This window comes from Bos mutus, chromosome 3, assembly GCF_027580195.1.
Source record: "Bos mutus isolate GX-2022 chromosome 3, NWIPB_WYAK_1.1, whole genome shotgun sequence".
NCBI classification, from domain to species: domain Eukaryota; kingdom Metazoa; phylum Chordata; class Mammalia; order Artiodactyla; family Bovidae; genus Bos; species Bos mutus.
This window is the reverse complement of record NC_091619.1, coordinates 91,375,033-91,401,242: the sequence shown is the minus strand read 5'-3', so window position 1 is coordinate 91,401,242 and position 26,210 is coordinate 91,375,033. Positions and strand designations below refer to the sequence as shown.

Sequence of the window (26,210 nt, the reverse complement as noted above, 5' to 3'; positions counted from 1 at the left end):
TCCCTCATGTTAGTTCAGTTCAGTCATTCAGTCATTCAGTCATGTGCAACTCTTTGCGACCCCATGCACTGCAGCACACCAGGCTTCCCTATCCATCACCAACTCCTGGAGCTTGCTCAAACTCATGTCCATAGAGTCAGTGATGCCATCATCATCCTCTGTAATCCCATTCTCCTCCTGCCTTCAAACTTTCCCAGCCTCAGGGACTTTTCCAATGAGTCAGTTCTTCACATCAGGTGGCCAAAGTACTGGCACTTCGGATTCAGCGTCAGTCCTTCCAATGAAGACTCAGGACTGATTTCCTTCAGGATTGACTGGTTTGGTCTCCTTGCAGTCCAAGGGCCTCTCAAGATTCTTCTCCAACACCACAGTTCAAAAGCATCAATTCTTTGGTGCTCAGCTTTCTTTATTGTCCAACTCTCACATACATACATGACTACTGGAAAAACCATAGCTTTTGATGGACCTTTGCTGGCAAAGTGATATCTCTTCTTTTTAATATGCTGTCTAGGTTGGTCACAGGTTTTCTCCCAAGGAGCCAGCATCTTTTAATTTCATGGCTGCAGTCACCATCGGCACTGATTTTGGAGCCCCCCAAAATAAAGTCTGTCACTGTTTCCATTTTTTCCCCATCTATTTGCCATTAAGTGATGGAACTCGATGCCATGACCTAATTTTTTTGAGTTTTAAGGCAGTTTTTTCACTCTCCTCTTTAACTTTCATCAAGAGACTCTTTAGTTCTTCTTCACTTTCTACCGTAAGTGTGGTATCATCTGCATACCTGAGGTTATTGGTATTTCTCCCAGAAATCTTGATTCCAGCTTGTGCTTCATCCAATCTGGCATCTCACATGATGTACTCTGCATAAAAGTTAAATAAGCCTTACTGATAAGGCAATATTTGAGCTAAAATTTGAAGGAAGTAAGAGAGATATCCATGAATATAACAAGCAGTCCAATGGTGCTGGAGTAGAATAAATAAAGGAGAGAATGGCAGAAGATGAAGCAAGAGAAGGGCATGGAAAGAACAGATTATGTAGAACCTTGGAGAACACCATCCTTATGAATCTTTATATTCTGCCTGAAATGGGAAGCTATTGGAGGATTTGGGGTAGAGGATGACATGATGTTTAAAGTGATCACTCTAGTTGCTATGTTGGGAAGAGATTTTAATGGAACAAGCCTGAAAGCTGGGGAACCAGACAGGAGGATAGACAGGAGGATATTGTAAGAATCCAAGTTGGTTCTGACAGGGGCTTGGACCAGGTTAGCAGGTGGGAGAGATAAGAGATAGTCCTTGGATATATTTTAAAGACAGAGTCGATAGGATTTCCTAACAGATAGGATATTGGATATAAGAATAAGAGAGGAGTTAAAAATTATTTCCAAGGTTTTGTCACAAGCAACAGAAAGGAAGGAGTTGCCATATACTAAAATAGGAAAAGCAGATTAGGGTAAGGACAACAGGAGTTTACTTTTGGACACATTAGGCTATTTTGATAACCAGGTGTATATGTTGAATAAACCACTGAATGTATCACTCAAGTTCAAAAGCAGGGTACAGTCTAGACATAAAACATGGATATATCAGCATATAAATTTCTTTTAAAGTTATGAAACTAGACAAAATTACCACAAGGAAGAGAGATTGGATAGGGAAGACATATACAAGTACAGAGTCTTGGGGGTACACAAAGATTTAGAACTATGGGTGATGAGAAATCAAGAGGATGAGAAGGAGCAAAAATGAGGTAGGAGGAGAAGAGAAGAAAGAGGAAGGCATGGGAGAGGAGGAGGAAGAGAAGATGCATCCTGGAAGCCAAATGGAGAAAGGGAGGAAGAAATGATCACCTGGGTCAAATGCTGCTGAATAAATAAGATGAGAGAAGAGTGACAACTGAATTCAGCAACCTGGACGTTGAGAAGAATGGTTAGTGGAGTGGCAGGGGAGAAAGAAAAGGGTAAGAAAAAGATTGGAGACAGCATGTACAGACCACATTTTGGATAAGTTTTGCACAAAAGGGTGAAGAGATATGAGGGCAAGACCTGAATAGGTATTAAGTACTAGAAATTAGGTCAAAAGAAGTGTTTTTTTTTTTTTTTTTAATTATGGGAAAAGTATCAGCTGGTGGCAATGATCCAAGAAAGGGGAAAAAATAATTCAGGAGAACGAAAGGATGTTGCTGGATGATGTCTTTGAATAAGCAAGAGATGAGACTTGTTGCAGAAGCCCAGAACTAGCCAAATTGCCAATATCCATTGGATCATAGAAAAAGCAAGAGAATTCCAGAAAAACATCTGCTTCTGTTTCATTGACTACGTTAAAGCCTTTGACTGTGTAGATCACAACAAACTGTGGAAAATTCTTAAAGAAATCAGAATACCAGACTACCTTACCTGTCTCCTGAGAAACCTATATGCAGGCCAAGAAGCAACAGTTAGAACCAGACATGGAACAATGGACTGGTTTCAAATCGGGAAAGGTGTACATCAAGGCTATATATTGTCACCCTGCTTAACTTATATGCAGAGTACATCATGAGAAATGCCAGACTGGATGAAGCATAAGCTGGAATAAAGATTGCCAGGAGAAATATCAATAACCTCATATATGCAGATGACACCACCCTTATGGCAGAAAGCAAAGAGGAATTAAAGAGCCTCTTGAAAAAGGTGAAAGAAGATAGTCAAAAAGTTGGCTTAAAACTCAACATTCAAAAATCTAAGATCATGGCATAACTGGTTCCATCACTTCATGGCAAATAGATGGGGAAACAATGGAAACAGTGACAGACTTTATTTTCTTGGGCTCCAAAATCACTGTGAACTGTGACTGCAGCCATGAAATTAAAAGATGCTGGCTCCTTGGAAGAAAAACTATGACCAACCTAGACAGCATAGTAAAAAGATCACTTTTTACATCACTTTGCCAGCAAAGGTCCATCTAGTCAAAGCTATGGTTTTTCCAGTAGTCATGTATGGATGTGAGAGCTGGATGATAAAGAAAGCTGAGCACCAAAGAATTGATGCTTTTGAACTGTGGTGTTGGAGAAGACGCTTGAGAGGCCCTTGGACTGCAAGGAGACCAAACCAGTCAATTCTGAAGGAAATGAGTCCTGAGTCTTCATTGGAAGGACTGATGCTGAAGCTCCAATACTTTGGACACCTGATGTGAGGAGCCAACTCCTTGGAAAAGACCCTGAGGCTGGGAAAGATTGAAGGCAGGAGGAGAAGGGGATGACAGAGGATGAGATGGTTGGATGGCATCACCGACTCAACGGAAATGAGTTTGAGCAAACTCTGGGGGATGGTGAAGGACAGAGGAGCCTGGTCTACTGGAGCCCATGGCGTTGCAAAGTGTCAGACATGACTGAGCAACTGCACAGCAACAACAAAGAGTATAAAGAGTTCATGGTAATAGGATAGAAAGCCTGTAGTAGTAGATGGGTAGATACGATGGTTGGAGCTTAGAATTCTTTTTTTTAATATTTATTTATTTGGCTGCTCCAGGTCTTAGTTGCTGCATGTGGGATCCAGTTCCCTGACCAGGGATCAAACCTTGGCCCCCTGCATTTCGAATGTGGAGTTTTAACCACTGGACCACTACAGAAGTCCCTAGAATGTTCTTTTTGATTCTTTTTTTTTCAGTGAAAGAGGAAATTGACAGTATGATTAGGGGAAGAGGTGTTCAAGATTTGAGGACGAAAGTTATAAAATAGTCTTAAAAAATACTCTACTATAAAATTAAAAAGTACACCTGAAACTAACACAGCATTGTAAATCAACTATACTTCAATACGAGGCTTCCCAGGTGGCACAATGGTAAAGAGTCTGCCTGCCAATGCAGGAGACACTGGGTCAGGAAGATCCTCTGGAGAAGGGAATGGCAACCCACTCCAGTATTCCTGCCTGGAGAATTCCAGGGACTGAGGAGCCTGGCAGGCTACAGTCCATGGGGTCACAAGGAGTCGGACACGCCTGAGCGACTGAACAACAATCAAGGACTTGTTCTCTGTCAAGCATTTTCATGTGTTTTACATACATTTTTTTTTTTTTTTTAACGCGCAGTTTGTAGGATCTCACTTCCCCAACCCGGGACTGAACCGGGGACAAGGTCGTGAAAGCGTGGAATCAAAACTTTTAGACTACCAGGGAGCTCGCTACATACACTATCTTATTTATAAGGCATTCTCATCCCATTTTACTGATGAGGAAGTTGAGCTTTAGCGAAATTAAGAAGCTTGTCCAAGAGCAGGCATTCCAATGCAGTATTCAAATTCAAGGCTCCCTACTCTTAACAACTATCCTTTTCCAAGACGTCCCTTCTGTTAATTTTACTAGTGTACTAATTTATTGCTCTCTTTCACGGTTTCTTGGAGCAGATTATAAGGGTCTTCTTGATACTTTTTAGGTCATAAGAAACAAGAGAAGTGCTATTGCCAGTTCTAAGAGAAAAGTCTTTTAAAAATATATTTTTAAATGTATGCATTTAAAATATCCCTCAATATCCATGGGTTCTCTATCCCCGGATTCAACGTCCATGGAACATGTTCAGAAAAAAAGTTTTCTTGAGGTTTCAAAAAGCAAAATCTGAATTTGCTAGTACCAGCAAATTATATGTAAATATACAGAATTTACAGTGTATTAGTTATACTAGTATGAGCAAGCTACAAGTCATTTAAAGTATAGAGGAGGAAGTATGTAAGTTATACCCAAATACTACTCTTTTTTATAAGGCACTTCAGTTTCACGGGATTTGGGTATGGTGGACCCTGAAATCAATGCCCCTGGGGACAGAGAGGGACCACCATATTCTGTTTCCCAACTCCACAGAGCTGGTCCATGGGCGTGCCTTTGACGGGCAAAGGGAACGTGGTATTGAACCCTATGGCGTAGGTTTTGTGGGAGACTTGGGCATAGACGTGGGGGTAGGAGTTGAGTTGTCTGTACGGCGTGAAGGAGGTGGAAGGAGAACAGCTGGGTCCTCACCGGATGGAGTGGTGGGTGGCCGGGGTGGGGGTGGTGAGGCCCGTCCTGGGGGCGGGGTCTACGGTGGGCGAGTGCGCGTCGCCGCGCCCGGCATTTCAAACCTCGCGGCTCGATCGCTGAGTGTCAGCTCGCGGGTGTTGCTCAGCTGCTTCCTGGCGCGGGTCGAACTCTCGCGGGATCCAGGCCCACCTCGACGGCAACTCTCTCCTCGACGCCTCACAGTCGCCATGGTTCACTTCTTGCACCCGGGCCTTTCGCCCCGGACCATCGTCCCTCCGGACGCTCGGAAGGATGTACTAGGCTTCCTCGTGGTGCAGGTGAGCTCCGAGGAGGGCAAGAATCGGGGGTAGGAAATGGAACGCGAACCTCGGCTGGACGTCAGCCCTGGGCGAGCACGGCAAGTCGTCGGGGACCGTGCGGAGACATTTTTGGCTCGTTTGACCTACGCGGGGGGTAACGTCTGAAGAGGCTGAGCCCCTGTTAGGCTTCTGTGTTCAGATGCTGGGAAGTGCTTGTCGGAGAGGAGTTTTCCGCCCGGGGCGTCCCAGCCTCCGAGCGCGCCGACCCTGCGCAGCGGAGGAGTGGCGGGGTGTGTCCCGCCTCCCGCTTGACCTTGGGCGGGTCTTCTCCTCTGGTCCCCTTGGTTCTCCTGTGTAAGTGAGTGCGTGCGTGCTAAGTCGCTTCAGTCGTTTCCAACTCTTTGCGACCCTAGGGACTGTAGTCCACCAGGCTTCTCTGTCCATGGGATTCTCCAGTAAGAATACTGGAGTGGATTGCCATGCCCTCCCCCAGGGGTATCTTCCCTACCCAGGGATCGAACGCGTCTCTCCTGTCTCCTGCATTGGCAGGCGTATTGACTAGCGCCTCCTGGGAAGACTACGTGCAAGCGCGGGCGACAGCAATTTTGCAAGGTGGTGTTAAGTTTAGACGTAAGCACTGGGCGTGGCTTTATGCTTGGCCCGTGGCATTTATTGTCATCCTGCGCCCAAATGCCTTAAACTTCAACTCTTCCCTAACGTATGTTGGGGACTTGTTGCTCCCCAGAGTATGCGACCTGTCGGTCCTGGGATTGTTAATAGAAAGAGCCCGCCTGGAAGAACTGGAACCCCAAAGTGAAATTCCTAAAATTCCATGTGTTCTTTTCGGCCCCGCGCACCGTTTCCCTCGGAATGCCTTTCAAACGAAATTGAGCAACACGCAAACCAAAAGAGTGTGTATTTGGAGCCTACTGTGTATCAGTTGTCGCATTTCTAAAATCTCTCGGATTTTTTGGTAGGCATTGATGGTCTCCATTTTACTAGTGTGTAGGAAAATTGAGAACCCTTGACTTGCTCAGGATCTTAAACCTGACATCATTTCTGATGTGATTCCATATTCTACAAAACCCCAAGGGCCTCCCTTCTTAGAACTCAAAATCTAGTGAACCCATATAGTATGGAGGAAAGGAAATATTCTGATTGAGGTTGCACTTTACACACTAACGCCTTGTTGGCCTTTGTGTCCTGCAGAGATCTAACCTGTAATCCTGTAGACCCTTTTGGACTCACTTTTAAAAGCTTCTTAAATAATGCATACATTTATTTGTTATTGTTCAGTTGCTAAGTCCTATCTGGCTCTTTAGCGATCCGACGGGCAGCAACACTGCTCCACTCCCCTGTCTTTCACTCTCTCCTGGAGTTTGTGCAAATTCACGTCTTGTCTTTTGGGTTGGTGATGTTCTATCTCATCATCTTATCCTCTGCCTCTCCCTTCTCCTTTTGCCTTCAATCTTCCCCGGCATTGTTCTTCCCTGTTAGCTCAGTTGGTCAAGAGTCCGCCTGCAATGCAGGAGATTCCTCGGTAGGGAAGATCTGCTGGAGAAGGGATAGGCTACCCTCTTCAGTATTCTTGGGCTTCCCTTTTGGCTCAAGAATCTGCCTGCAATGCCGGAGACCTGGGTTCTGTCCCTGGGTTGAGATCACCTGAAAGAAGGGCAAGGCTACCCTCTCCAGTATTCTGGCCTGGAGAATTCCATGGACTGTAAAGTCCATGAGGTCGAAAAGAGTCAGACAGGACTGAATGACTTTCACTTTCCCAGCATAAGGGTCTTTTCCAGTGAGTCAGCTTTTTGCCTTAGGTGGCCAAAATATTGGAGTTTCAGCTTCAGCATCAGTCCTTCCAATGAATATTTAGGGTTGATTTCCTTTAGGATTGACTGGTTTGATCTTGCTGTCCAAGCAACTCTGAAGAGTCTTCACTAGCACCCCAATTTGAAAGCATCAGTTCTTTGGCACTCAGCCTTCTTTATCGTCCAACTCTCACATCCGTATATGACTACTGGAAAAACCATACCTTTGACTATTTGGACCTTTGTCGGCAAAGTGATGGCTCTGCTTTTTGATACTCTGTCTGGGTTTGTCATAGCTTTCCTTCCATAGCACAGGCGTCTTTTAATTTCATGACTGCAGTCACAGTCTGCAGTGATTTTGGAACCCAAGAAAATAAAGTTTGCCACTGCTTCCACTTTTTCTCTTTGTCATGAAGTGATGGGACCAGATGCCGTCATCTTAGTTTTTTGAATGTATACTGTTGGGGTATGAGGTTGAAAGACGAGAGTGAAAAAGCTGGCTTAAAATTCACCATTTTAAAAACTAAGATCATGGCGTCTGGTCCCATCACTTCATGGCAAACAGGAGGAGAAAAAGTGGAAGCAGTGACAAAACCAGACTGGATGAAGCACAAGCTGGAATCAGGATTGCCAGGAGAAATATCAGTAACCTCAGATACACAGATGATACCACCCTTATGGCCAAAGTGAAGAGGAAGTAAAGAGCTTTTTTTTTTTTTTAAAGAGCCTCTTGATGAAAGTGAAAGAGGAGAGTGAAAAAGCTGGCTTAAAACTCAACATTCAAAAAATGATGATCATGGCCTCTGGTCCCATCACTTCAAGGCAGATAGATGGGGAAAAAATGGAAACAGTGACAGACTTTATATTCTTGGGCTTCAAAATCACTATAGATGGTGACTGCAGCCATGAGATTAAAAGATGCTTGCCCCTTGGAAGAAAAGCTATGACAAACCTAGACAGTATATTAAAAAGCAGAGACTACTTTTCCAGCAAAGGTCGGTCTAGTCAAAGCTATGGTTTTTCCAGTAGTCATGTATGGATGTGAGAGTTGGATGATAAAGAAAGTTGAGCACCAAAGAATTGATGCTTTTGAACTGTGGTGTTGGAGAAGACTCTTGAGAGGCCCTTGAACTGCAAGATCCAACCAGTCAATCCTAAAGGAAATCAGTCCTGAATATTCATTGGAAGGACTGATGCTGAAGCAGAAGCTCCAATACTTGGCCACCTGATGCGAAGAACTGACTCATTTGAAAAGACCCTGATGCTCAGAAAGACTGAAGGCAGGAGGAGAAGGAGACGACAGAGAATGAGATGGTTGGATAGCATCACCTACTCGATGAATATGAGTTTGAGAAGCTCCGGGAGTTGGTGATGGATAGGGAAGCCTGGTGTTCTGCAGTGCATGGGGTCCCAAAGAGGCTGAGCGACTGAACGGAACTGAACTTTCACCCTTATCAAGAGGCTCTTTAGTTCCTCTTCACTTTCTGTCATTAGAGTGGTATCGTCTGCATATCTGAGGTGGTTGCTATTAGTCCAGCAGTCTTGATTCCATCTTGTGATTCATCCAGCCTGACATTTGTTTGTAGCTAATGGAAAAGCTGAGTTGTTAATGTATGTCCAAGCACAGCATGTCAAGTACATTTTTTGCTGCCACTGGCGTAATTGAAATGCAAGGTTTTCTTTAGAAAAGTGATCAGACTAATTCATTTCTGTGTGGGTCATTTGGTTAAGATTTTTAGTTAATTTAAAAAATTGTACAATTCATGAATACTTTTCCTTTAGATTTCTCTGTTGTTTTAAATGTTATTTAGCAATGTTTTGTAGTTTTTAATGTAAATGTCTGTTACATATTTTGTTAAATTTATCCCTGTTTTTGTTAGTACTGTGAATATTTTTTAAAAGTTTGTAGTTTGGGGGGTGTATTGATCTTGTATCTTATGACTTTGCTCAAGCTACTTTAAAAAAAATAGAAAAAAATTTAATCAAAAGTTGGTTCTTTGTAAAGATCAATAAAATTGCTAGATCTTTAGCCAGGATAACCAAAGGAAGACTGAAATAACCAATATCAGAATGAAGGAGCTACTGTCACTACTGATGTAAAGCCACATATATTGTTTTTTTTTTTTTTTTATGTTTTCTTAAGATTTTCTTTATAATCTGTTATCTGCAAATAAAGACAGCTTTACTTATTCCCTTTCAATCTGTGCTTTATATTTCCTTTTCTAAAAAATGCAATATCTAGGACTTTTTGTAGAATGTAAGAGAAAAGTGGTGAGAAGAGACATCTTTATATCATTCTAGCTCTTGGTTTTCCCATAGATGCCTTTTATCAAATTAAGGACGTTTTCTTCTATTCTTAGTTTGCTGATTTTTTTTTTGTTTTTGCTTTTTTCAATCATGGAAATCATGAATGTGTTTTGAAATGTGTTGAAATACTTTCTCAGCATATATTAAGGACGTATGTTTTTGTTCTTTATTGTGTTGATGTGGTAGGTTTTATTGATTGTGAATTTAACTTTACATTGTTGGACCTTAGTTCCTGGACCAGGAATTGAACTCTCACCTTTGACAGTGAAAGCTGAGTCCTAACCACTGGACTGCCAAGGAATTCCCTCCATTGAGTTTTTTTTTTTCCAGTTGATTATTTTAAAAGTTTCATTCTACCTTTTCTGTTGACTTACTAGTTCTCTTCCTCTTCTCTGAATGGTCACACAAAGCTAACAGTTTTTAAAATGTGGACTGAAGACCTCTGGGGTCTCTAAGACCCCATTCTGTTTCGTTAAGCCTCACATTAATGAAATTTGCAAAGATGTAAAACAGTGCTGCCATTGTCACTAAACTTTTAAAAATTCTTTTTGAAAATACAGCTCTTTAAAAAAACTGTTCTTTATTGGGAACTTCCTGGTAATCCAGTGGTTAGGACTTGGTGCTTTCACTGCTGCGGGTGCAGGTTCAGTCCTTGGTCTGGGAACTAAGATCCCACAAGCCATGTGGTGTGACTGGGAAAAGAAAATGTTCTTTGTGTGAACATGTGATTGGTTTAATTTTTATTATTTCTGAATGAAATATTTTAAAGATTTCTTAGTTTTAACTTATAATACAGTAAATGTTGATATATATAATCCAGTTTTTTAAGAGTACTGTTGGTGCTAAGACTAAAAAGTTTGAGAGTCACAGCTCTAGGTTTTAAAATGTACATGTTTTGGAGAAGGAAATGGCAACCCACTCCAGTATTCTTGCCTGGAAAAGTCCATGGACAGAGGAGCCTGGCAGGCTGCAGTCCATGGGGTTACATGACTGAGCATGTGTGCATGAGGGTGGAGGGTCACGGGTTGGTAGCAATAAACTGGTAGAACTAAAAAAAAAAAATTGTACACGTTTGACTTACTGCACTACTTCTAAATATATCACTTCAGCTTACAACAGTGTTCTTTGATTTTCTCCCCTCTTTCCTCTCCTTTGTACTGTTTAAATAATACATTTTACTTTTCTAAGTTGCACAGTATATTGTTTTTACTTTTTCTTTGATGAGTTATTAAAGAAATTAGGAAATAAGAAAAATAGTTGTATATTTATCCACATGCTCCTGTTTCCAGTACTCTTCCCTTTTCTCTAGATCCCAAATATCCATCCTGTATAATGTTTCTTTACCTAAAGAACATTTTACCTTTCTTATAGTGTAGATCTGCTGATGATAGGTTCTTTCTACTTTGTCTGAAAATATCTTTATTTTACCTTTATTTTTGAAAGATATTTCAATGCACTTAGCTTTTCTTCCTACTGCACTTAAATTTTTTAGAAAATTTTATTTATTTAGTTTGATCTTTGTTGCTGCACGGGCTTTTCTTTAGTTGTGGTGAGCAGGGGTGTTCTCTGGTTGCAGTGCAGGGCCTTCTCTTGTTGCTGAGCACAGGCTCTAGGATGTGCGGGCTGCAGAAGCTTGGCGTGTAGGCTCAGTTGTGGCTCTGGGGCTCTAGAGCACAGGCTCTGTAGTTGCGGCACGTAGGCTTAGTTGCTCTGAGGCATGTGGGATCTTCATGAATCAGGGATAGAATCCATGTCTCTTGCTCTGGCAGGTGGATTCTTTAGGACTCAGTCACCAGGAGAGCCCTCTACAGCACTTTAAAAGTGTTACTTCATTGTCTTTTGGCTAGCATTACTTCTGATGAAAATTCAGTGGTCACATTTTTTCATTTTAAACTGTCCACAGTACCTCTAGCTCCCTCTGCCCCACCCCTAGCTTAGATTTTTCTTTTTATCATAGGTTTTTAGCTATTTGTCATGTTGTAGTGTCTTTTATTTCACTTTGGGTCCATTCTTGCTTCTGGGATCAGTTGGTTGATATTTTGTATCTAATTTCAGTATTTTTTGACTTTTTAAAAAAGAAAGTTATTAAGTTTATTGTTTTTTGTACCTGGCGAATTAGCTATGTAATTCAATAAATATTAAGCTATAAAACAATTTCATAGATTCCAAATATAGGACATTGTCCTTGTTGACTTTTTTTATTTTTATTTATTTATTTTCTTGCTGCATGTGGGCTTTGTCTAGTCTCTGTTGAGATTCTATATTTATTCCCTTGTTATATTCATATTCTTCTGTATATCCATGAATTATAATACCTATTTTAAAGTTCTTGTTTGCTAATTTTGTTATTTCCAGATCTGTTTCTTGTTCTCTTTTTTTGGCTGCATCATGCAGCTTGTAGGATCTTAGTTCCCCATCCAGGGATTAAACCCAAACCCTCTGTAGTGAAATTGTGGAGCCCTAACCACCAGACCTCCAGGAAGTTCTCTGGATCTATTTCTTGTGACTGATTATATTTTCTTTCCTGCTTCTTACCATTTCTTATATTTTATTGTAAGCTAAACATCATGGGTCCTAGTGTGTTTAGATTTTTGTTGTCTTTTTGAGTCAGGCCTATATTTGAGGTTTTTAAAACAGATTTTTTTTTTTTTTGGTCTGTGTTCTGCCCTTCATGAGATCTTAGTTTCTGACCAGGGATGGAACTGAGGCCCTCGGCAGTGAAAGCGCCGTGTCCTTACCACTGACCGCCAGGGATTTCCGTGAGGTTTTTTTGGCTGAGCTGGGTGAAGATCTTTAGTTGCAGCATTGTAACTCTTGGTTGCAGCATGTGGGATCTAGTGCCCTGCCGAGGGGTCAGACCTTGGCTCCCTGCATTGGAGTCCCAGTTTGAAGTCTGTCACTGGACTACCAAGAAAGTCTCTCTGAGGTTTTTAAAGCGCTATTGAAGGGACTTCTCTGGAGGTCCAGTGGTTAAAGAATGCAGGAGCACAGGTTTGATCCCTGGTCTGGGAATTAAGATACTGCATGCGCAAGCCACATGGTGTGGCCAAAAATAATAACAAAACAAAAACAAAAAATGCTGTTGTAAACTTTTAAAGTTTAATTTTCTAATTGTTGGTCGTATATAAAATACAGCTTTTTGTTTGTTTTGATTTATTACCTTATACCCATTAAAACATGTTAATTAGAGTTATGTAGTAGTGTTTTGTATTTTAGAAATGATGAATCTAAACCCTCGGTTGAGATGGATTGGAAAAGGATTAAGAGTGGAAGCAGAATAATTTGGAGTTTTTTAGTATTCTTGGAAAGATATGGTAGTGACTTGACTTAGGAATTGGTAGTGGAGTTAGAAAGAAGGGGATGAACTAGAAATTTATTTGGGAGGTTTGATAGGCATACAGCAGGAAATAGATGACACAGTCAGAATAGGGCTAATTTAATGAGAGTTTTGGAGAAGGAAATGGCAACCCTCTCCAGTGTTCTTGCCTGGAGAATCCCAGGGATGGCGGAGCCTGGTGGGCTGCCATCTATGGGGTCGCATGGAGTCGGACTGAAGCGACTTAGCAGCAGCAGTGAGAGTTTAATTAAGGGATTACTTCCAAAGATAAGGGAGAGGTATGGAAAAACCACAATAATATACTACTTCATGTCTAGTGACAGTAGCTCTTGCTACCCCTAGGCGCAGAGGACCTCTCAGAAGGAATGTCTTAGTTCATTTAGGCTGGTGTGACTAAAATTCTGTAGACTGGGTGACTCATAAAAAACATAAATTTATTTCTCACAGTTCTGGAAACTAGGAAGTTCAAGATCAAGGTGCTGGAAGATTTGGTGTCTGGTGAGAGCCTGCTTCCTGGTTCATATACATCTTTTTGCTGTGTTCTCACATGGCAGAAGGGACAAGGGAACTCTCTGAGGTCACTCTTGTATGGGCATTAATTCCATTCAGTGAAGGCTTTACCCTCATGACCTAATGACTTCCCAAGGTTCCTCCCTCCAAACATCAAATTAGAGGTTAGATTGCAGCATAAGAATTTTGGAAGAATGCAGACATTTAGTCAATAGCAAGAACAGAGGACTAATCTTAGAGGAGTGATTAGTATGCCATAGCCAGCCCAAGATACTTTAAATGAGAAAGAACAGGGGAAATTATCTGTGTGGAGTTTAACCCCCAAAACTTATATCCAGTCTTAACCCTTAGAACCTGTGAATTTGACCTTTGGAGTCAGGATGTTTACAAATGTAATTAAGTTGAGGATCTTCCCCTCTTGCTTCTCTGCACCCCCACCAGGTGGCTTGTGGGACTGGGGATTGAATTTGGGCCCTTGGCAGGAAAGCACAGAGTCCTAACTACTGGACCACCAGGGAATTCCCAGGTTGAGTATCTTGGTGAGAACATCTGATCCATCCTAAAGTTTTAGGCCAGACCCTAAATCTAATGTCTGGATTTATAGTGTTTATAAGATAAAGGGATAGAATTTGAGACCTAGAGATACAGGGAAGAAGGCCATGTGAAGATTAGAGTTGTGCTGCCACAAGCTAAGGGAAACCACAGTCCCCAGAAGCTGATAACGTAAGAATTCTTCCCTAGAGCCTTCAGAGGAACAGTGGTCCTGCTCATACCTTGATTTCTGGACTTCTGTCTTCCAGAACTATGAGAGAGTAGATACCTGTTGTTTTTAGCCACCAATTTTGTGGTAATTTCTTATAGGAAATTACCTAGGAAACTAATACGTGTTCCAGTTTTTTGAGAGTTTCATGTCAGAACCAAACTAACAGCCAGAGGGTAAGGGAACCTATTCATGAGAACCTATTCATAGGATCTACACAGGTCACCTCAGCAGTAGAGGTGGAGAAGATTGAGTGGGTCTGGGGTGAGATGGGAGGTAGTTAGCAAATAGAAGATGTCTGGCACAGGTAGAACCAGTAGGATTTGCTAATGTATTGGATCTGTGTGTTTTGTGGGATGTTGATTAAAGATAAGGAAATGTCAGTAAAGATTAAGCAGCTGAATAGATGTTACACCATTTCCTGAGTAGGGAAAGACTGGATAAATATAGTTTCCTACATGTTAAGTTTGAAGTGTTTGTCTGACATGGTTAAGTAGATACGTCAGGGAGGCAACTGGTTACCTAACACTGGATTAACGAGAGATCTGGCCTGAAGATAATACTGTAGAATTCGTTGGATTTATAGATAACATTTAGAATCATGTTATCGGTAATCAGATATTATAGAGGCAAAGTTATTAGTCATTAGTGGTCTTGATGGGAAGTCAGTCTCTAAAACATACTACTGATTTATAAAACAAAGACAAGTAACAAAATACTGTGGTATAATTCTATGTATATAAAGTTCAAAAACATGTAGAACTAAATAATATTCAGGATAATGGTTACTTCTGGGTGAAGGGGTAAGTAGCATCAGGAAAGGGTATGTAGGGACTTCAGAAAATTGATATATTCTATTTAAGCTGTGTCATGAATACAAAAATATTTTTAAAATATATTGTTTTATATTTAAATATTTTACATATGTTCTAAACTTCATTTATATGGATTTAATCTTTACTGTATTTTAAATATGAGACTGCCATGTCCAATAATTTGGCAAATAATGTCATAAAGCCTTAAAAGGAAATATTCTGGATAAAATGCAGCAAATTCAATTACAGAGTAAAGGAAATCCCCAGCATTCCCACTCAATTCATAGAAGCTGGAAATCACCACTGTAAGCAGGCCCTGAAATAGCCAAAGATTAGAGACTAGACCTTTGCCAAAACCAGGTGGGAAGTTTGAATGGAGACTGTGAATTGTAATATATATATATAAACGTGAACTAACAAAAGCTGATTATACTTCAGGGAAATGGTAGATCTAAAAGTCTGCTTATGGAAAAGAGAAATAGGGGACCTTGTCAGTTTTGGCTTGGATTTTTGAATGAGAAAAATATCTCCTAAAAATGTGCAATCACATTTCTGTCCTCAGACTCAGGGTTTTAATTGACATTTCTTGCTTGGTTCAGGAAATGTGTAGCTGAGAAATTATCAAAATGGTCACTGATGATGCCCCTGGGTAAGTAGCATTTAGCATAACCACCCGATGTGGCCTATCTTCTACCCAGGTTTCATAGGAGTCTAGTAAAATCTCACTAAAGATTAACTCAGAGACTTAAAGATTAGCTCATGGACTTCTATGTGGCTCAGTGGTTAAGACTCTGTACTCCCAGTCCTAGGGGTATGGATTTGATCCCTGGTTGGGGAACTAATATCCTGCGTACTGTGCCATGAGGCCTTAAAAAAAAAGAAAAGATTAGCTCACATCTTAAATTATGAAACATGAACCTCTCTGATTAAGAACCAAGAGAATCAGGGGCTGTCCTGCTGGTGTAGTGGTTGGCAGTCTGCCTGCCAGTGCAGGAGATAACAGGTTTGATCTCTGGTTTGGGAAGATCCCACATGCCATGGAGCATCTAAGCCTATACACCACAATGCTGAGCCCTGTGCTCCAGAGCCCAGGAACCACGACTACTGAAGCCTGTCTTCTAGAGCCTGTGCTCCACACCAAGAGAAGCCACTACAATGAGAAGCCCATACAGTACAATGAAGACCCAGCAGAGTAAAAAACAAATAAGTAAATCTTTAAAAAAAAGAATCAACAGAATTAGATTCCCAGACTTCAGAAAATGGTATTAATGAAACACTATAAAGCAAGTGTGTTTAAAATTTATTAAATAAATATTGCATAGGAACCTGGAATGTTAGGTCAATGAATCAAGGCAAATTGGAAGTGGTCAAGCAGGAGATGACAAGAGTGAACGTCGACATTCTAGGAATCAGTGAACTAGATGGACTGGAATGGGTGAATTTACTCAGATGACCATTATATCTATTACTGTAGGCAGGAATCCCTTAGAAGAAATGGAGTAGCCATCATAATCAACAAAAGAGTCCAAAAGGCAGTACTAGGATGCAATCTCAAAAATGACAGAATGATCTTTCTTCGTTTCCAAGGCAAACCATTCAATATCACAGTAATCCAAATCTATGCCCCAACCAGTAATGCTGAAGAAGCTGAAGTTGAACCGGTCTATGAAGACCTGCAAGACCTTCTAGAATGAACACCCTCAAAAAATGTCCTTTTTATTATAGGGGACTGGAATGCAAAAGGAGGAATTCAGGAAACACCTGGAGTAACAGGCAAATTTGGCCTTGGAGTACAGAATGAAGCAGAGCAAAGGCTAATAGAGTTCTGCCAAGAGAACGCGCTGGTCATAGCAAACACCCTCTTCCAACAACACAAGAGAAGACTCTACACATGGACATCACCAGATGGTCGACACCAAAATCAGATTGATTATATTCTTTGCAGCCAGATGGAGAAGCGCTATATAGCAGCAAAAACAAGATTGGGAGCTGACTGTGGCTCAGATCATGAACTCCTTATTGCCAAATTCAGACTGAAATTGAAAAAGTAGGGAAAACCACTAGACCATTCAGGTATGACCTAAATCAAATCCCTTATGATTATACAGTGGAAGTGAGAAATAGATTTAAGGGACTAGATCTGATAGACAGAGTGCCTGATGAACTATGGATGGAGGTTCGTGACATTGTATAGAAGACAGAAGTCAAGACCATCCCCAAGAAAAAGAAATGCAAAAAAGCAAAATGGCTGTCTGAGGAGGCCTTACAAATAGCTGTGAAAAGAAGAGAAGTGAAAAGCAAAGGAGAAAAGGAAAGATATAAGCATCTGAATGCAGAGTTCCAAAGAATAGCAAGGAGAGATGAGAAAGCCTTCCTCAGCGATCAATTCAAAGAAATAGAGGAAAACAACAGAATGGGAAAGACTAGAGATCTCTTTAAGAAACTTAGAGATACCAAGGGAACATTTCATGCATAGATGGCCTCGATAAAGGACAGAAATGGTATGGACCTAACAGAAGCAGAAGATATTAAGAAGAGGTGGCAAGAATACACAGAACTGTACAAAAAAAGTCTTCACGACCCAGATAATCACGATGGTGTGATCACTGACCTAGACCCAGACATCCTGGAATGTGAAGTCAAGTGGGCCTTAGAAAGCATCACTATGAACAAAGCTAGTGGAGGTGATGGAATTCCAGTTGACCTATTTCAAATCCTGAAAGACAATGCTGTGAAAGTGCTGCACTCAACATGCCAGCACATTTGGAAAACTCACAGTGGCCGCAGGACTGGAAAAGGGCAGTTTTCATTCCAATCCCAAAGAAAGGCAATGCCAAAGAATGCTCAAACTACCGCACAATTGCACTCATCTCACACGCTAGTAAAGTAATGCTCAAAATTCTCCCAAGCCAGGCTTCAGCAATACGTGAGCCGTGAACTTCCAGATGTTCAAGCTGGTTTTAGAAAAGTCAGAGGAACCAGAGATCAAATTGCCAGCATCCGCTGGATCATCGAGAAAGCAAGAGAGTTCCAGAAAAATATCTATTTCTGCTTTATTGACTATGCCAGAGTCTTTGACTGTGTGGATCACATAAAGTGTGGAAAGTTTTGAAAGAGATGGGCATACCAGACCACTGGACCTGCCTCTTGAGAAACCTGTATGCAGGTCAGGAAGCAACAGTTAGAACTGGACATGGAACAACAGACTGGTTCCAAATAGGAAAAGGAGTACGTCAAGGCTGTATATTGTCACCCTGCATAATTAAGTTATATGCAGAGTACATCATGAGAAATGCTGGGCTGGAAGAAGCACAAGCTGGAATCAAGATTGCTGGGAGAAATATCAATCACCTCAGATATGCAGATGACACCACCCTTATGGCAGAAATTGAGGAAGAACTAAAGAGCCTCTTGATGAAAGTGAAAGTGGAGAGTGAAAAGTTGGCTTAAAGCTCAACATTCAAAAAAATAATATCATGGCATCTGGTCCCATCACTTCATGGCAAATAGATGGGGAAACAGTGGCTGACTTTATTTTTCTGGCTTCCAAAATCACTGCAGATGGTGACTGCAGCCATGAAATTAAAAGACGCTTACTCCTTGGAAGGAAAGTTATGATCAACCTAGACAGCATATTAAAAAGCAGAGACATTAGTTTGTCAACAAAGGTCCGTCTGGTCAAGGCTAAGGTTTTTCCAGTGATCATGTATGGATGTGAGAGTTGGCCTATAAAGAAAGCTGAGCGCCGAAGAATTGATGCTTTTGAACTGTGGTGTTGGAGAAGACTCTTGAGAGCCCCTTGGACAGCAAGGAGATCCAACCAGTCCATCCTGAGGGAGATCAGTCCTGGGTGTTCATTGGAAGAACTGATGTTGAAGCTGAAACTCCAATACTTTGGCCACCTGATGCAGAAAGCTGACTCATTTGAAAAGACCCTGATTCTGGGAAAGATTGAGGGCAGGAGAAGGGGACGAGAGAGGATGGGATGGTTGGATGGCATCACCGACTCAATGGACATGGGTTTGGGTGGATTCCGGGAGTTGGTGATGGACAGGGTGGCCTGGCATGCTGCAATTCGTGGGGTCGCAGAGTCGGACACGACTGAGCGACTGAACTGAACTGAAACAAATGATGAAATAAAAAAATGAAAAAAGAGCAATATATAATCAGACTATGAAGAACTAAATGTGACAGAGTAAAGAAATAGTGACCTGGAAGGTAGATCTGTAGAAATTACCCATGGGAAGCATAATTTCCATTTTCACATGGGCATATGAACCAATTCTGGGTTTTGAGACACAAGTAAAAGTCTGCTAAGACTGTTTCAGGGAATTTTTTTGCTTCCCTGAAATTGATGCTTTTTTCTGCATGAATTCCGACGTGGCCAGGGTTTGAAGCAGTTTAAACTCTCATAAGGTCTTTTGGGAATGCAAAATAATAGAGCCACATTACAAGAACAGGTGAGTACTGTCTTATGTAAAGTTAAATTCACACTTGTAGCAAGTGTGGAATTCCAGGGACACAGAAATCCCATTTTTAGGTGACTACCCATGAAAAATGAAAACTGTGTTCCCACAAAAGTTTATGTGGGAAGCCCCACCAGGGACTTCCCTGGTGGTCTACTGGTTGGGAATTCAACAGCCAGTACAAGGGACACAGGTTCGATTCCTGGAATCATCTGGAAAGACTGTACATGCCACAGAACAACTAAGCTCAGCTAAGCTCTAGAGCCTGCAAGCCACAACTACTGAGCCCATATGCTGCAACTGGAGAAAGCCTGAGCACAACAAAGAACCAGCCCAACCAAAAATAAATTAAAAAAATTTTATGTGAGTTGTTACAGCTTTCTTCAAATTTGTCTAAAGTGCAAATAATCCAAATGCTCTTCAGTTGGTAAAGAAAGAAATTCTAGTATATTCATTACAGTGGAATGCTTCTCAGCAATAAAAAGGAACAAACTACAGAAGCATGCAACACCACCAAGAACCTGTGTTAAAATGCATTATGCAAAATGAAAGAAGTCAGATTTGAAAGGCCTAATTACTTAATGATTCTGTTTATATGACATTTTGGGGAAGGCAGGACACTGGAGACAGAACAAAGATGAGTAGTTGCTTGGGATTGTTAAGAGGGATTGTCTGCAAAGGGACACTGGAGAATTTCTGTGTTATGGAACTGTTCTATATCTTTATTATGGTGGTCGTACACAACTGTATGGATTCATCAAAACTCATTGAACTAACTGTATACCAAAATAATTTTTTTTGCTATGTATAAATTATACTACAATTAAAAGAAAAACAATGAATAAGAAAATAGTACAGTATTCAGAGTAAGTCAGAGTAAACTTACTGGAGAAATTTGGTTGTGAAGAAGAGTAACTGAAGAGAATGTGGGAGTCAACAGAAGGTTTTTGTTTTTAAAGCAAATAATGGAGCATAAACTGCATGCTGTTGCTGCTGCTAAGTCGCTTCAGTCGCGTCCGACTCTGTGCGACCCCATAGACGGCAGCCCACCATGCTCCACCGCCCCTGGGATTCTCCAGACAAGAACACTGGAGTGGGTTGCCATTTCCTTCTGCAATGTGTGAAAGTGAAAAGTGAAAGTGAAGTCGCTCAGTCGTGTCCGACCCTTAGCGACCCCATGGACTGCAGCCCACCAGGCTCCTCCATCCATGGGATTCTCCAGGCAAGAGTACTGGAGTGCGGTGCCATCACCTTCTCCAGTAAACTGTGTAAGAATGATCTATTTTATGGGAATTCCCTGGTGGTCTGTTGGTTAGCACTCTGTGCTTTCCTGCAGGGCACAGCCGGGAAAAAGAAGAATGATCCGTTTGAGAAGGATAGTTTGAAGATGTAAATAAATGAAGAAACAACAGGAGGAGCCAAGACAGGAAGGATGAAATCCAGCCAGCACATGTGGAAGTGTTGGTCTTTGCAAGGATGTACGTGTTTTCCATAGAAGAGGAGACCAAGGAAAAGATGCTTGCAGTCTTGAGCTAAATTTGATGGGGAGGTGGCTTCATTTTTTTCACTGAAGTGGATCAGATTCTGGTACCAGTGTGAAATGGGTTTGAGGAACAAGTAGAAGGCATGAAATAATTATTGCTTGATAGTGGGAGAGTGCCCTGTCTAAGGAGACTTTGAATGATTTCCAGCTATTAGGGCTCATTTGAAGTTAATGTTCATGAATTTTCCATGACATAGTATGTTGTGTGAATCTTCCCCTCTTCATAGATGATTAGCTGCTGGGTGTTGCCATAAAGAAAGGTGAATAGCGAAGTTCTTCCAGGAGAATATCTGAAGAGCATGATGGAGGAGAGAAAACAGGGAGTTGAGGATATTTATGAAGGTGGCGTGCTGCGATTCATGGGGTCGCAAAGAGTCGGACACGACTGAGCGACTGATCTGATCTGATCTGATCTGAATCTATACTTTGGACTATGGAGGGAATTTATTCAGTAAAAAGTGGTGTGGAGGTCATTGAATGTATTGCATGTTGAAAATTTGATAAAGATGGCAATCCCTGGCTTATCGCTCTCTCTTTATGTCTGAATGCCATACCTTTCAAATGTTTGTTGAATGAACAAATGTCAGTCTCTTAGCGAAGATGTCTTATATCTCTCAGTTTGTATTCTTCTACAGCCTCCTGATTATAACAGTCTTTTATAGTGTGAACACTTTTGAGGGTGGGAATGGGCAGACCTTCTTATCCTCTGGCATGTGGTAATCACTGAATAAATGTTTGCTGAATAAATGACTGTGTGATTTCTGCTTGTTTAGTTCCTTGTGTTGTATTGAAATTGTCAGATTTATTGGATGTATTCTCTACTTAACTGTTTGGTCCAAAAGGATTAGAGCTATATCTTACTCATCCCTGTATTCTCAGGGGCTGGCACAGAACAGGAGATAAGTGAAGGATTGAGAGAACTTAATTTTTTTTAAAGATACAACAGAAGCTACAACAGGTAAAAATCTTCCACATGGTTGATAATTGGAATAAGGTGGTTTCATTACATATAAATCATTACAGTTAGAAAAATGTATCTTAAGATATTCTCATGTATAACATGACCACTTTTATGTTGAATTTTTGTAGATGTAACAAGTTTGTTTGTTTGGGGGTTTGTTTGCTAGGAGGACGCATCTCCCTACTCTTTGGTCAACATATGCCTGAACGTCCTGATTGCTAACCTGGAGAAATTGTGTTCTGAAAGATCTGATGGAACACTCTGTCTTCCGGAGCATTGGTGTTTTCCTCAGGAATTAGCTGACCGATTCGTTTGGTTGATGACTCGGCAAGGTAACGATAAGACTGCTTTTTTGTGTACATTTATAGCACTTTACTATTTGAAAAGCACTTTTGCATATAATTCTGTTTTGTTCCTCTCAACAACCTGCTAAGAAATGTAGAAGTTTGTGTGGAGGTTGATTTTCAGAATCTTTCTGGGATCCTTTAATGAAAATTATCTTCCTTCTAGGTTTGCCCTGCTATTGCTATAGTCTCATCTCCCATTCTTTTGATTGTGAATATGAACCTTTAAAAATTTTTTCCTTTGCTTCTTTTTGTAGTAGGGCTTTCAAAGGGCTTTGTTTGTTATGTTAGTGTTTTCTTAATGAAAAATTTTGGAGAGTAACACATGATTGAGATAAAATTCACATAGTGTATAATTCATCCATTTAAAGTATATAGTTGAGTTATTTTTTTTAGCATATTCACAGATTTGTGCAGCCATCATCCCAGGCAGTTTTCATCACCTCAAAAACAAAACAAAACAAAAAACATGTTATTCATCCCCCTATAATTCTTAGCAGTCACCAATCTACTTTCTACCTCTATGGATTTGCCTTTTTTGAACATTTAGTGTAAATGGAATCACTTAATATGTGACCTATTGTGTCTTCGGAGAAGGCAATGGTACCCCACTCCAGTACTCTTGCCTGGAAAATCCCATGGATGGAGGAGCCTGGAAGGCTGCAGTCCATGGGGTCGCTAAGAGTCGGACATGACTGAGCGACTTCACTTTCACTTTTCACTTCCATGCATTGGAGAAGGAAATGGCAACCCACTCCAGTGTTCTTGCCTGGAGAATCCCAGGGACGGGGGAGCCTGGTGGGCTGCCATCTATGGGGTCACACAGAGGTGGACACGACTGACGCGACTTAGCAACAGCAGCAGCATTGTGTCTTGCTTCTTTCATTTAGCATAATATTGTCAAGGTTCATCCATTTTGTAATATCAACTACTACTGAATTTTTATGGCTGTGTAATATTCCATTATATCCATATACTACCATTTATTCGTTTCTCAGTTGATGAACATTAGGTTGTTTTTAAGATTTTTGTTTAAATGTGGACCATTTTTAAGTCTTTATTGAATTTGTTACAATATTGCTTCTGTTTTATGTTTTGCTTTTTTGACCACAAAATGTGTGGGATTGTAGCTCCCAGACCAGGGACTGAACCCTCACCCTCTGCACCGGAAGGCAAAATCTTAACTCCTAGACTGCAGGGAAGTCCCTGTGTTGTTTTTATTACACATTTTGGCTATTATGAATAATGCTTCTATAAACATTAGTGTACACATTTGTGTGTGTGGATATATGCTTTTATATCTTAGAGTTTATACCCAGGAGTGGAATTGCTGGGTTAAGTGGTAGCTTTGTGTTTAACTTTTTGAAGAACTTCAAATTCTTTCCCAAAGTAGCTGTACCATTTTATGTTCCCACCAGCAGTTGGAACAGAAGAGTTCCAATTTCTCCACATTCTTACCAAAACTTGTTATCTAATGACTTTGATGATAGCCATTCTGGTGGATGTGAAATGGTATCTATTCTGATTTTTATGTGCATTTCCCTAATAGCTAATTGGCTTCCCTGGTGGCTCAGACAGTAAAGAATCTGCTTTCAATGCAGGAGACCTGGGTTTGATCCCTGGATTGGGAAGATCCCTTGGAGAAGGGAATGGCTACCCACTCCAGTATTCTTGCTGAAAACTTCCATAGACAAGAGGAGCCTGGCAGGCTATAGTTCATGGAGTCACAAAGAGTGAGATGTGACTGAGCATGATATAAAATATAAATATAAAAAATACACATATACCTCCTTTATCTATTCATCTGTTATTGGTATGTATGTTCCTGTTGCCGTTTTAAAAATTGTTTTTATAGGTCTTTTTCTTCTCTTGTGTTTTCCGCCTAGAGAATCTCCTTTAACATTTGTTGTATAGATGGTATCCATTCATCTGTTGCTGGACCCTTACGTTGCTTCCATTTCTTGGCAGTTGTAAATAATGCTCCTGTGAACATCAGGATGTATATATATTTTCAGATCAGTGTTTTATTTTTTTCATGGATTATATGCCCAGGAGTGGAATTGCTGGTCATATGATAGTTGAGTTTTTTTAAGAAAACTCCACAGTGTTTTCCACAGTAGCTGCACCAGTTTTTACATTCCCACCGACAGTATATGAGGGTTTCCTTTTCTCCACCTCCTCACCAGCATTTGTTCTTTGAGTTCTGTCTGATGACAGCAGTTCTGACGGGTGTGAGGTGATCCCTCATTCTGGTTTTGATTTGGACTTCCCTGGTGATTAGTGATGTAACACATAAATCTTTTCATGTGCCTATTGGGCATATGCATGTCTTTGGAGAAATGTCTGTTTAGATCTTCTTTCCATTTCTAAATAGAATTGTTTGTTTTCTTGATATTAAGTTATATGAGTTGTTTATGTATGCATTGTAGATGTTTTAGGTTGGTGAAAAAGTAATGGCAATTCTTCAGACTGTGAATTTTAATTTTAAATCATTATCAGTTCAGTTCAGTTCAGTCGCTCAGTCATGTCCGACTCTTTGTGACCCCATGAATCGCAGCACGCCAGGCCTCCCCGTTATCACCAACTCCAGAGTTCACTCAGACTCAGCGTCTATCGAGTCAGTGATGCCATCCAGCCATCTCATCCTCTGTCGTCCCCTTCTCCTCCTGCCCCCAATCCCTCCCAGCATCAGAGTCTTTTCCAATGAGTCAACTCTTCACATGAGGTGGCCAAAGTACTGGAGTTTCAGCTTTAGCATCATTCCTTCCAAAGAAATCCCAGGGCTGATTTCCTTCAGAATGGACTGGTTGGATCTCTTTGCAGTCCAAGACTCTCAAGAGTCTTCTCCAACACCACAGTTCAAAAGCATCAGTTCTTTGGCGCTCAGCTTTCTTCACAGTCTAACTCTCACATCCGTACATGACCACTGGAAAAACCATAGCCTTGAGTAGACGGACCTTTATTGGCAAAGTAGTGTCTCTGCTTTTGAATATGCTATCTAGGTTGGTCATAACTTTCCTTCCAAGGAGTAAACGTCTTTTAATTTCATGGCTGCAGTCACCATCTGCAGTGATTTTGGAGCCCCCAAAAATAAAGTCTGACACTGTTTCCACTGTTTCCCCATCTATTTCCCATGAAGTGATGGGACCAGATGCCATGATCTTTGTTTTCTGAATGTTGAGCTTTAGGCCAACTTTTTCACTCTCCTCCTTCACCTTCCTCAAGAGGCTTTTTAGTTCCTCTTCACTTTCTGCCATAAGGGTGGTGTCATCTGCATATCTGAGGTTATTGATATTTCTCCCGGCAGACTTGATTCCAGCTTGTGCTTCTTCCAGCCCAGCGTTTCTCATGATGTACTCTGCATATAAGTTGAATAAGCAGGGTGACAATATACAGCCTTGACGTACTCCTTTTCCTATTTGGAACCAGTCTGTTGTTCCATGTCCAGTTCTAACTGTTGCTTCCTGACCTGCATACAGATTTCTCAAGAGGCAGGTCAGGTGGTCTGGTATTCCCATCTCTTTCAGAATTTTCAACAGTTTATGTGATTCACACAGTCAAAGGCTTTGGCATAGTCAATAAAGCAGAAATAGATGTTTTTCCGGAACTCTCTTGCTTTTTCCATGATCCAGAGGATGTTGGCAATTTGATCGCTGGTTCCTCTGACTTTTCTAAAACCAGCTTGAACATCTGGAAGTTCACAGTTCATGTATTGCTGAAGCCTGGCTTGGGAGAATTTTGAGCATTACTTTACTAGCGTGTGAGATGAGTGCAATTGTGCGGTAGTTTGAGCATTCTTTGGCATTGCCTTTCTTTGGGATTGGAATGAAAACTGACCTTTTCCAGTCCTGTGGCCACTGCTGAGTTTTCCAAATGTGCTGGCATATTGAGTGCAGCACTTTCACAGCATCATCTTTCAGGATTTGAAATAGCTCAACTGGAATTCTATCACCTCCACTAGCTTTGTTCATAGTGATGCTTTCTAAGGCCCACTTGACTTCACATTCCAGGATGTCTGGCTCTAGATGAGTGATCACACCATCGTGATTATCTGGGTCATGAAGATCTTTTT

The 26,210-nt window shown here is 41.0% G+C and overlaps 1 protein-coding gene across 1 annotated transcript in view; it reads left to right on the top strand.

Annotated features, from left to right (window-relative positions):
• Positions 1-5,215: 5,215 nt before the first annotated feature.
• ZYG11A (zyg-11 family member A, cell cycle regulator) overlaps positions 5,216-26,210 on the top strand; it is a 66,027-nt gene continuing 45,032 nt past the window's right edge. The window contains exons 1-2 of the mRNA XM_070368041.1: positions 5,216-5,305; positions 21,961-22,126. Of these exons, the coding sequence (XP_070224142.1) occupies positions 5,216-5,305; positions 21,961-22,126 (256 nt within the window). The remainder of the gene's footprint in view (positions 5,306-21,960; positions 22,127-26,210) is intronic.